This window comes from Drosophila rhopaloa, unplaced genomic scaffold, assembly GCF_018152115.1.
Source record: "Drosophila rhopaloa isolate 14029-0021.01 unplaced genomic scaffold, ASM1815211v1 contig_155, whole genome shotgun sequence".
Taxonomy (NCBI): Eukaryota; Metazoa; Arthropoda; class Insecta; order Diptera; family Drosophilidae; genus Drosophila; species Drosophila rhopaloa.
In genome coordinates, this window is record NW_025335034.1 from 2624228 (window position 1) to 2636381 (window position 12154).

The following is a 12154-nucleotide window of genomic DNA, read 5'->3' on the forward strand; positions in this document are numbered from 1 at the left end:
TAAGGACCGAATATCAGACACCGGACGTCGGACATCTTGCATCGGATTAGCAACCTAGCGAGCTTGCGTATTGTTATTATTTATTGAATCGTTTTAGCTAAGTGAAACCTGGCGCACACATTTAGTATAGTATAATGTCTCTGTAATTAGCAGTGAAAATGCTACAAAAACTAAAAAAACATTAAAGAATTGGACACAAAGTTGTTCAGAAATTATAATCGCTGGCATATGCTTTTTATTTGGTAATAAATATAAATAAATAAATAAATTAAGTGTAAGTGTAAATTTAAATAAATTACAAACGAGAGAATGAGCATCATTGAGAAAACGGAAAAGTGAAAGTGAGCTAGAGAACAACAAAGAGATGCAAAAGAGTGAGTAAGAGAGAGAGAGAGAGAGAGAGAGAGAGAGAGAGAGAGCGTAATTCTAGGGGAAAGTAGTGAAAGTTGAGAGATCCAGAGAGAGATAAGAGAGTGAGAGCGTGAGAGGAGTTACCCCAAGCCAGCAGGAAAGTGTTAAAAGAAAACCCAATTTAGTTCATTCCTGATCTAATGACATACATAACAAGTTAGTCAGTAACTAGCTTTATTGCGCCACTTTCCCCGGCTGCTGGCCACTGTAGGCCAGCTTTTGGGCCTGATCCTGTGGCTGCTGCACCTCCTTGGCCCAAACGTCGGCGGGCACGTCCACCAGTCCCTCCACGAACCCATCGAAGGCCCTCGACCACCCGGAACTGTAGCTGTCGTGGTGCGACGGCACCTCCACGATGGTCTTCTTGCTGGAGAGCAGTTTCTTCAGCGAAATAATCACCGCCAGCAGCAGGGCGATCTTCGACACAATCAGCGCCTTTCCGGCCAGCAGGAAGAGGCCTTTGAGCAGGAGAGCTCCCACCATTCCGGTCTTGGCCGCCATCATCATGAGCATCGGTCCCATGTTCTTCATCTTGCCACGCCCCTCCTGCAACGCCTCCAGCGGGCGCACGGACACGCCCACATTCAGACTGCCCTCCGGATCGCTGTTCATCACAAAGTCCGCGTTCTCCGAGAACTTGTACCGCAGCGATCGCGACCGGATGAACTTCCACAGCTTGTTGGCCATCAGCAGGGCGAAGGTCTCCTCGTCGGAGCCTATAGAGCGGGACAACAGCTGATCCACCTCCGGATCATCCGGCACCATCGAGATGTTCCTGCAAGAAGACAATTTTGATCAGCAAGATATTGTGATTACCGCTTTTACACTTATAAATATATTTTAGTGTAAAATAAAGAAAAAATAAAAACATACCCTTTTAGCTGTTACAAAAATTAAATATCTATATTTCGATATCAAATACAAATACTTAAATACAATTAGGCTAGGTCGATTATCCGATAAATTTGTTAATCTTTTGAATGACAGCTATATGATACAGTTGTCAGATTTCTATAAAAGTAGAACCGCTTTCTAATAAAACCGTAAATTGTTAATAATGACTATACCTCGGGGCTTATAGATATATGCTAAGAAACAGCATATATTTATATTTATATTTCCCTGTTTTTCCGATTGTTTCCAAATAGCTTTAAAACTGAAGGACTAGCTTGGGTAGAAACATACGAGCATTGCTAGATCGACTCGCTTGGTGATGTAGATCAAGTATAAACTGTATATGGTCGAAAATGTACCCATTGTAAACAGTAGAGCTCAGTTGTATACCCCAAGTAAAGCAGACTTTTTTGACAACCTACAACCCTAGTATATATATTTTTGACTAAGCGTTATGTTCGTTCTTCTGCCTGACCGCTTCTACTCAAAACTGATTTTTTTGTAAATTTGCCATAAGTGATTTTATTGCATTTAATTTATGCTAGTAAGAATGCTAGTTGCTGCCATAGGAATAATCAAAGAATATAGCAAAACAGCAAACATTTTTTGTATTTAAAATTATAAGCTTAAAACTTCTGATAACTTTTAACAATTCCGAAAACGGTTTAAATTTATAATTTTGTAAAAATTTTGCAAACGAATTTATTTATTTACATTTACAAGCATAGAGTGCTTTGTAATAAATACATTCAAACTAAATTGATGCTGTAGCTAAGGTCTTAAGATAATTACAGTAGAAGTTTTTAGAAGGATATGGGTAGAAAAATTAAATTTAATTGTATATCGCATCTTCCAAAAATTGATATTGGAGAACGTTTGCTTTTGTATAATTTTAAAGTATTCGAAATGAAAACATCGCAGGCAATTCGGTTGGACTGTACATGTGACAGATTATTTGAAGGATATTTTACGATATAAACAGGTTAAAAACATAAGCTTGCATTCGGTGATAAACTCCAGCACATAAAACTACTTATTCAAACAAACTATTCAGCAAGATTAAATATAAAACTTCTAAATTTGGTTTCAATGAAATTTGGTTAGATTTGGTTATTTTTCGTGTTCTAGGGGTCTGACTGTCCAAAAAAAATTATAATCAGCTTCCTTAAAAACATTTAGCTACAAAAATTAATAAGAGTACACACTTAATTCTCAATTCAAAAATATTTTGGTTTGAGCTTACTTAAATTTTAGTATATTTTTTTGTTAAACTATTAGAAATTAATTTTTAATCCAATTAATTTTATTTTAATACTTATGCTCTTAACATATATAATTAAATTTCTTAAAATATATATATAAATAACTTTTTTATACCCTTGCAGAGGGTATTATAATTTTGGTCAAAAGTGTGCATCGCAGTGAAGGAGTCATCTCCGACCCTATAAAGTATATATATTCTTGATCAGGATCACCTCCTGAGTTGATATAGCCATGTCCGTCTGTCCGTCTGTCTGTTTCTACGCAAACTAGTCTCTCAATTTTAAAGCTATCGAGTTGAAACTTTGCACACCCCCTTCTTTCCTTTGCACGCAGTATATATGTCGGAACGGCCGGGATCGGCCGACTATATCCTATAGCTGCCATATAACTGATTGATCGGAAATGCCATAACTTTGGTGTTTGTAAACATTCGTCCTCATAATAATATTTTGTCAAACTTAGACTCACCAATTTTCCGTGACCTTGACGCGGTCGCCTAGGTCAAGTCGGGTGTTCAGGTACAGGTGGTTCATTACAATCGACATCTTGATCATCCTGCAGGCGCGATCGTCCTCCTGCCTGCAATTCTGTTTCAACTTGGCCAAGAGGAAATCTTCAATATTCCGACGCTCGCTGTCCGTAATCTGTAAGATGATTAAAAGTTTTTAACTTAAAAAAATAATAGTTCGCACTTAAGATAAATTTCAGACTTGAAAAAAATATAAGCCGCCTTTGTAAAGGACTTTGACTTGTTTTAGATGTAGTAGTTTTCATTGAGAATTATTAGCTTTGTCTTAAAAATATATATTTTAATATCTTAAATTAGGAACAAATAAATTTCTTCACTTGAGTTATTACTGAAAAAAAAGATTAGCTTTATTTTATTGATGTTTGTATAAGTCCAGTTTATAAATGGTTTCACTTCTAAACCTTTTTTTATCATTAATCGTTTAATTTTTCTCGGTCGACCTTTAATGCGAACTTTGAAAATGCTATTTAGATGGTCTTCTCCTTTGGTACGGTAAACAAGCCAACCCTACTTGGATTTTAATCCTTGGATATTTTCTCTAGTGACACTGGCGATGAACTTTCAGATAAGGCAATAAATTCGGACGGCCAAAACAAAGGTCACTGGCTGTGTTGTTCTGTGGGCCAAAACGTTATCCTTGTCACTGGCAATTAATGCCCGTTCTATCACCCACTTTTGCCACTTTTGCAACTTTTTCCGGACTTTCCCGGACATTTCCTTACCGTAACGGGGCCATCCCGCCTTTTGCTGCCGCGGGCGGAAACGAGGACGAAACAGAACGCCAGCAGCGCGCAGACCTTAAATGTTTGCATCGTCGGTCTCTGTTTTCGGCTTTTGTTTAGCTTGACCCGTGCTCTGTCTGAACGTACAGTTTGTGGTTGTTTTCTTGGGTCTCACTGGGTGTCACACACGTATCTTGGGTATATCCTGGCCGTATCCTTCTGCTGATAAACACACACACTCTCACTAACGCCCGCGTCTTCGCTTTGCTGGAAGTGCTACGCTCTTGCTGTTGACATCGTCGCCTTGATAGAAAACCTAATGCGAATTTTCCGCCAGTGAATTCGATTTTATATGAAAAGCGGCCAAATGCGCTGCAAACACAATACAGGTCTCTGCCGCAGTCGACGGCGACTGTGACGCCGGCTTTTGTTTTTGCAGGCACTCGATGTTGACTTTGCACCTGGAACTGGTCGCCAAAAAGACCAGCTCCTTGACTGAAGACCCACTCGTTTGGCCAGTTTTCGGATATTCTGCCGGCCGCGGAGGCTGGCTTTTTATGGCCTTGCCTCTGAACTTGCCACCACATTCTGCCACCCATTTTCTTCGACGACAAGTTCTGCTCTGCCTTTGTTGTCTTTGCCAGCGTGGGTCGTCAACAAAAACAGAGCCAGTCGAAAGTAAACAACAGACCTAATTCCCAACAACAAAGAGGCCAATTTTCCCACACAGCCTCAGTTGGAAAAGTGGGCAGAGAATTGGCAGCGAAAACTAGACTGCCATTGACAACACGCATGCAAACCTGAAAGTTTTCAGTTGCTCCAATTAGTCAAAGGCTCTTCATTCCACGGAGCACTTATTGACAGGGGCGCAGCCCAAGGGGAATCTAGGGATCTAGGTTTGGTGAGCTTTAAATATCTATCCAAAACATGCTTCAATTATCCAATGTATTGACATAAAAAGACAGACAAGATATTGAGCAAATACAATAATATTTAATACTAATATTAATTTGTTTATTAGTTCACAGGACCTACCATAGCTCTCTAAGCTCGAAGTCATATTTTTATTGGCATTATGATTGACATATGGTAGTTCGAGCTATGTTGAATATAAACACAAACAGCTTTCTTTAATTTAATTAACAATAAGTTTTACAAAAAGTGTACAACAAATAACAGAATTCAGAATTTTCAGAAAGAATATATGGAGTTATAGTTATAAATTACTATATGTCAATTTGCTTATTCAAGCGGGTATTTTATGTTGTGTTTGCTTAAATTTTCTATTTTCCCTATAATTTGTCTACCGCAAGTTTAATCTTTAAATCAACCTATGTGCTTATTACAATACATTTTCCGACCCCCATTGTAGCTATCAACTGCAGCGATGCGGTGAAAACCCGTGCTTTTTCTTGCCACCGCCGAGGGACCACCCTTCTTTCCATGTAATTTTAACTCGCCACACGCTGCGTTTATCCGGGCCTTCTGCTTTTAGCCGGAACAGATTAAGAGCAGGTGTAATTTATTGCATTTATTACGGATCCAGCCGTGTCCCGGGGGCGTGACGGCCCAACAGGTTGTGCGTCCGTTGGCCATTTGCCGAGGAAATTCAATCAATTTACCCGCCAAGACCAAAAGTTATTGCACACACCGAAAATTGGCGGCCAGCCGCAAGTGCCACTCGAATTTCCACAGAATTTTCACCGATCTGGAAGTAGGCTAGCCGGCTGGACAGTGTGCCACCAAAGTGGGACGCCTGACCACGAAAGTGGTGTGTTCATGTGGTCGCAGAAAACCGCTAGGCGATCTGTCCATAAGCCGATTTGCTCCTCCGATCGCAGCTCCGAAATCAAATCACACCAAAAGCCAATTGCGTCCGCCCAGGCCTCTTGAAGCAACATATACACAGAAAAAATTGAGTGATACCTATTTAATTATTTCTCTTAGTATTTGTCACCTCAAGCCATTACCATGAAATAGTTGAAGTTGAATTTTTCAAGAAACTATGTCAGTTAAGTCAGATTTGAAATTACTTATTTAGGCTTACTATTAAGATTAGAGATAACATATTTTAGTTCAGAAATGTAATAAAATAATTTAAATGTACATAATGCCGATTTCAACGACTTAAAAATATATATTTATACATATAGACAAAAAGTTAGCTTTGCTTTATAGAAATCTGTGACCAGAAATGTCTGTGAATATATGCTTGACAAACTTAAACATAGGTATGGATACCAAGGTTTTTCCTTTTTTTCGCGGTGTCAGTGCCTAACTATCCCCCGGTTGGAGTCATAACAATTTCTCAATCTGAAGCAAGCCACTTGGCAGCCCAGTAGTGGCGGCTGCTGCGCTTTCTTTTGGAAAATGTGGTCCAGGCCAGTCGACTCCTCCGACGGTGTTGACAACGCTAGACACAGGCTTCTCGGGTACCTAGCTACCAATATATCTGCCTCGCTTTTGGCATTGACTTTGAAGTTGGCCAAGCCAATCGGAGGAGGTTTGAATCGTTTTGAGATGGCTCGGGTAAAACTAACCATCTGGATTTTGTTTAAATGAATAAGCTAAATCATTCTATTAGCTGATTTTCAAAGGAAGATACATTTTTTGGGTCGGCTAAATAAATATAAATAAATTTAAAAATATATAATATTTGAAAATTATAAATTTATCTTAAACTTAAATTGTTATTGCTAAAAACTATTATTTAAGTTAAAAAAAAATGTTTCTCTATTCTGGCTGAACGCGGTCTAATACAAATTTCCTTTATCAAAAATTTACAAAATTATGAAAAGTAGTAGTTCTCTATTGTCATTTGTCTTTTCTTCGTTATTGATTGAAATTCGAGAATAAGCAAGTAAATGGTCGAATAATTTGTAAAGCATAAAACTAAATAATACATTTAATATCATATTAATCCATTGTGGAGCAAGTGAAAAAATATTTAATTTTTTCCTAAACCAGAAGGGATAAATATATGTTTAATTGGGACGTCTTAGCCCAAACTTTTATTTTATGACTTTTATTTAAGGTAATTCTTAAATAACTAGAACAAACAAGTATAGTTAGGTTTGGCCGTTATGAACAATTAACTAGAGTTTGACCATGATTAATTGAAAATGTTTTCAATGGAAGCCGTTGCGTTTTTAAATTTTATCAATTTTTACTTCACGTAATTTAATTGAAACCGGAAGAAGAAAGGCGTTGAGTATATTGATTTTACATCAACCTAACTAATGCTTACGAAATTAATATCACACGAAACGACAGCTTTAGCTACTGAAACCTTGTGCTTCAGATGATTTATTACCATTTTCCCGAGCTCTAAGGCAACCCTCGAACAGAAAAAGCAAAACTAAAAAACACGCCAGTCCACTTTTCCTCAGTTTCTCGCCTTGGCATTTCATTGCCTTAATTAAAAGCTGCATTTTATTTGTATCGGCTTCAGTGTGAGTAAAAGCAGAGCAAGCGCAGAATTTGGAGAAGCGTTTTGTAGTGAAATTTTGCCATTAATTGGAAACTTCCATACCCACCCCCGGCACCAATGGTTTCCTTTCTTCCCAAAATACAAAACTAATTGGGGTTCATTTAAAACTTTGTTTTATTTACAATTAGCGTAATAAATACTCTTATAGGAATGCAACAAGGCCGATGGCCAAATAAATAACAACGTGGTCAGAGTCCTCGGAGTTAGCTCTTCTGAGGCTGCTGCTCGGCGGCGATGTCCTTGCCGGAGTTGCGGCCGTAGTAGCCGTTGTAGGCCGCCTCCTGGGGATCCCCGAAGCTCACGGAGTTGCCGGCGACCTGCTGGCCCTGCACCTGCTGGCCCTGGCCCTGGTAGCTCTTGCTGTAGTAGTCGGTGTAGGGCTTGGCGAAGCTGGGCTCCTGGCGGTAGTAGGGTCCTGGGGCACCTCCGTGGCCGCCCTCGAAGTGCTCGTGGTGGTGGTAGTAGGTAGCGGCGCCCACTCCCTGGGGATTGTACTCGGGGAAGGTGTTCTTGCTGCCAAACAGGCCGGACAGTCCACCGCCGAAGCCTCCTCCAACGCCACCTGGCGGGCGGCAGAGCTTGAAGTAGGCGAACAGACCCGGCAGGATAATGGCAGCCAGGCCAAGGATCTTCTTCAGGCCAGCGATGCCCAGGATGAAGGGCAGGAAGAGCAGCAACTTCAGCTTGAAGATCTTCAGCACCAGCAGCAGGGGAATGATCATCTTCTTCAGCTTCTTGCGCGCTGCAAAGGGGAATACGGAATTAGTAAATGAGCTAAGGTAAGTATTATTTAAAGGAAAATATAAAGATTTGAATAACTTTATTTTTGATATCTCAGAAATGGTTTTGGCTTAATTAAAGAACATTCATTTGGTCTCTGTTTAATTGGAACTTCTGCTTATTTTTGAAAGTCTTTAAGTTTTTGTGCCCATTAAGAACCGACTGTATAAATGAAGAAAAACACTAATTTGCATTTTTATTCAATATCCTTCGACATTCAAGCTGCTCTTTCTCAACCGAAAAACGTAATAATTTGAAGACTTACAGAAGTGTCCAGCACGCTGTCCATCATCAATAAGGTCCAGCTCGCCATCGATGTCGTTTCCGATGAAACGGGCCTCGTAACGACCGGCTTCGGTGAGCTCCTCCGGCCACTCGACCTCCAGAGCTGTGGACTTGATGAAGCTGCAAAGGAGCAGAAGAAAAACGTGTCAAAGAATGGGCATTTACATTTTCATAAAAATCTCATGTTTTATGCAAAAGCCCGGCCAACTGCGCGGGCACAAAATTAATTTGCATCCGGCACGAGCCGCAGTCATTTGGCTAATTGTGACAGCTTACCGTTCGGCCCTTCGCAGTCCATATTTCAGCAGTTGATTCCACGGGTCATCGTCGCTTCTGGACTCCTCAGAGTACTCGAAGGGTTCTTGCAGGAGGGACCTCTGCTGGGTTTCCGGCAATCGCACCACGCGTGCAAAGTCGGTGAGCCTGGAAAAATAATGAGATAGCTTGATTAACTTCCCTGTCAAGTGGTGTATGAAGAAGGAAAATATATTGCCATAAATTATTTCGCTACAAGAAGCTTTCACTTTAGAACTTTTTACTGAAAAAAATATATTCTATTTTGGGAATTTAAATGTTTGTTTATGAAAGGATGTCACTTTTAATAGGGTCCATCCTTTTCGAAAGATGTGAGAAAGTTGATTTGCCTTTTTCGAGGACAGATGAAAGAAAAGGGGAAGGAAAAAATCTTTTTTTCTTTGCCATGAAGCGATATCAAGAATTTAAAATATTCGAAGAAATTTTTGTAGGTAAAGGAACATTGCGAGTAAGTAAAAACTTAAAGGGAAACAATGGACAGATAGTTTCTGAAGCGACGAATGATATTGATTGTTAAAGTGGTCCTTACTTGTATTGGTCCTTGAAGAAGAACTCGTCGAAGGTGTTGAGGGCCTGGGTCTTGAAGCACTCGGAGAGATCGCCGCCGAGGCAGTTGCTGTTGGTCCTGGCCAAGTAGGGATCGTTGTCGTTGCCGAGTCCGAAGATGCTCAGCAGGGAGGACCTTCCTCGCTCCTCGCCGACTCCGGGCTGCTGTTGCTGTGGGATCTGCTGGGGCTGCTGGATTTGCTGGATCTGCGGCTGGGGCGCATACACCTGCTGGATGTTGTTGGACGACTGCTGGTCCGGCAGCCGGAGACCTTCGCCGGCCACCAAGGTGAGGACGGCCAGTAAGACGAGCGCTCTCATTGCCATGGCTGTAAGCAGGAGAAGATGAAATGTCTTAAGACGCGATCGGTGGCACAATTTTCGTTTCAGCCGCTAAAGTTTTCTCTCAATCACCCGATTATTCCAGCCTCTTCGGCTCTGTCACGCGATGTCAGAAAAGCGTATGTATATAGAAGCCGCTTTTTTGGCAACTGCTTATTGGCTTAACGGACTGGCTATCCACTTAAAACTGACACACTTTTCAGATGGCTCGGAGGCCCCAATGGCACAGTGTGCAATTAGCCGCAAAGACGTAATAACTCTCGCTTTCAAGCCAACTTGAGCCACAGCTCGCCACTCTTTGCTCTTCAATGTTTACTGTTAGCTTAAGTTTGCTCAAATTTCTCGGGGCGAGCTTTCTGCACCCAAAAATACAGATAAAGCCACAAAAGAAGTTGGCTGTGTGTCGAGCGGGACCAAAGTGAAATGCAGGCGGACCGGTTTGGCCGCTTAACCCTTTGGCGGCAATGAGGCGGCAAATGCACGTAATTGAATCCCGTGCTAAGGCGCATAAACAGCATGCCTAATGTGCTTTAAAAAGGTCGACTTAGCCTGGTCAACCAGAAATGCAGTAAAGTGTGCCTAATGCGCGAAATAGACAGTGGGGCGATTAACACAGCTGGGTGGTCGAAATAGGATCTCATTACTAGGGAATCGAAATTTTCAGTATTGAATACTTCAAATATTTTGAAGTATAATTAGTCATTACTTTGGATAAAATTTATATTCATTGATAATGAATTGAGGACTTTTAACCGGAAACCTATTTGTATTCAATAATTAAAGATTAAATGTAAATAAGATTACTATACAAAGCTCCCAATCCAACTGGTCAAGTTTTTTGTAATTTTTTTGAAATTTTAATTCGCAAAAAAGAAATGATTGGGTAAAATTTAATAAGGAAAATACCACTTTGATTTTGTTTATGGCCACTGTATTAAGATGGGCGCCAACTGAAATCGCACACGAAAACTTCGTTATGCTCGAGGGACTTTTTCGAGCAATCGCTTTTACTTTCGTTACGCTCCTATTTGGGCCAAACCTAGATTGGGACTCATCAGCACGACGATTGTGTGGCAATCCGCTGGAGGTTTCGCTTAACAGAAGTTCAATGTCCAGGAGGAAAGTTTCTGCTGCGCCAAATGGTATGCAGCGAAGTATGCTTTATATCAGGGGAGTGGAAAGTTTATGGCAACTACAAGTCGAGCGCCCGAAAGCAGATAAGAAAGCCCGGATATTTATGTGGCACGGTGATGGAATGGGTGCGGAAGATTTATGGATTACTGAATCAATTAATGATTCATGGCGAACATTTTGCGCAGTCAATGGTCTCCGAATGGGATGTCGAAAGCGAATACGAATTTTGGTCACTAAGCCGTGTTTGTTTTGTCTTTGTTTTGCTTTTCCATTTACATTCGCCAATGAAGGTCAATGAAATGTGGACTGGTGATGGTCGAAATTGCGAAATTACAAAGGCGATAAATGGAAATGATGACTTTATCGGATTGGAAGATACAACAATTTATGTACACCCTTGAACTGCTTACCATGTTGATATACATTTATTATTAATAAAAAACGGTCAATATGTAAAAATACGTTTGCCAATAACTATGAACATCTGAGTTCGAATTATCTTGGTGTGTTAATGAAAGTAATAACTACTGTTTAAGTTAAAAGTTCCTGATTATTTCTTGAAAAAAAAAATTTGTTCCGATTGGAAAGTTAATAAGTGGTTTTTGGTGGCTTTTACTTTGAATAATTGGTGTTGCACAACTATTATATTGGATAAGAATATGAAGAAGTGGCTAATGAATTTAATTTGATTCTGTAACCTCCTTTCTACGAACTATATGAATTCAAAATCGATATTACTTAATTTCCAATAACTGCTTTGGGCCACACTTGAGAGCACGTTTAAATCGACAATATTAGCGGTTCCCACATTCATTTCTTTTGCATATTACACAATTTTTTTCAGTTCATTTCACTTCACTTCACTTGGTTTTACATTATTATTTTTCGGTTTTTTCCTCTGTTTACCTTTTGCTGTTTCCTATAAATGCCTGAGGTGGTTTTTGGGTGTGTGTATCCTTGACGCTTTTTCCAAGCGACTCTGTCTTGCTGCTGGCCAAAAGCGACTGTGCCGTGGCTGCTGGCCGGCAAAGATTTTATATGAAATGCGAGAAGTGGCCAGAGGAGGAGTCGGCTGAGCGCCGAAACAAAGTCAACATGGAAACAATGGCCCAGACGCTGTCGTCGCTTTTGGCCCACAACGATGATGGCTAAGAGGCAGATCTCAACACGCTCGCACTTGCGGTAGGTTGTGGATACGATCGATCCACCGATCGGGTTTACCGTGGCTCAGTGGCTCAGTGGCTCAATGGATCCGTGGGTGAGAGACAACGACCTGTGCGACAACGACTTGCGTCCGGCTGGGCGAGCATTCGCATTCGTGTGCCTTGAGAAAATCCCAAAATTATTGTGGCGCACGTCGAGGCCTTGGCTTTAATTTGAGTTTGATTTAAAGAGACAACAAACTGCTGAAGTGACTCATTCCGGGAAAACGTACGTCACAGC

General features: G+C 40.7%; 2 protein-coding genes across 3 annotated transcripts; both read right to left on the reverse strand.

Annotated features, from left to right (window-relative positions):
- Positions 1–447: 447 nt before the first annotated feature.
- On the reverse strand, positions 448–4114 carry LOC108037114. Its single transcript, XM_044457186.1, has 3 exons — positions 3820–4114; positions 3037–3212; positions 448–1186 (listed from the first exon to the last, which is right to left on the reverse strand). The coding sequence occupies exons 1-3, from the start codon at positions 3907–3909 to the stop codon at positions 586–588; spliced, it is 867 nt and encodes a 288-aa protein (XP_044313121.1). The 5' UTR covers positions 3910–4114; the 3' UTR covers positions 448–585.
- A 3291-nt stretch (positions 4115–7405) lies between these two features.
- LOC108038101 lies at positions 7406–11703 on the reverse strand. Of its 2 annotated transcripts, none has more exons than XM_044457053.1 (5): positions 11618–11703; positions 9219–9564; positions 8651–8797; positions 8355–8494; positions 7406–8051 (listed from the first exon to the last, which is right to left on the reverse strand). In XM_044457053.1, the coding sequence occupies exons 2-5, from the start codon at positions 9560–9562 to the stop codon at positions 7513–7515; spliced, it is 1170 nt and encodes a 389-aa protein (XP_044312988.1). In that variant the 5' UTR covers positions 9563–9564; positions 11618–11703; the 3' UTR covers positions 7406–7512. The 2 variants fall into 2 exon arrangements, with proteins under 2 accessions (XP_044312988.1, XP_044312989.1); XM_044457054.1 differs by lacking the exon at positions 11618–11703 and adding an exon at positions 9650–9897.
- Between the last annotated feature and the right edge of the window lie 451 nt (positions 11704–12154).

Bases quoted from the DNA above. Each gene is read 5' to 3' on its own strand.
- LOC108037114 (XM_044457186.1), bottom strand. From the start codon at position 3,909: ATGCAAACATTTAAGGTCTGCGCGCTGCTGGCGTTCTGTTTCGTCCTC. The intron at 3,213-3,819 runs GTAAGGAAATGT...ATCATCTTACAG, and splicing joins GGCGGGATGGCCCCGTTACG to ATTACGGACAGCGAGCGTCG. The intron at 1,187-3,036 runs GTGAGTCTAAGT...GTCTTCTTGCAG, and splicing joins GTCAAGGTCACGGAAAATTG to GAACATCTCGATGGTGCCGG.
- LOC108038101 (XM_044457053.1), bottom strand. From the start codon at position 9,562: ATGGCAATGAGAGCGCTCGTCTTACTGGCCGTCCTCACCTTGGTGGCC. The intron at 8,798-9,218 runs GTAAGGACCACT...TTATTTTTCCAG, and splicing joins TTCTTCAAGGACCAATACAA to GCTCACCGACTTTGCACGCG. The intron at 8,495-8,650 runs GTAAGCTGTCAC...GCTCCTTTGCAG, and splicing joins GGACTGCGAAGGGCCGAACG to CTTCATCAAGTCCACAGCTC.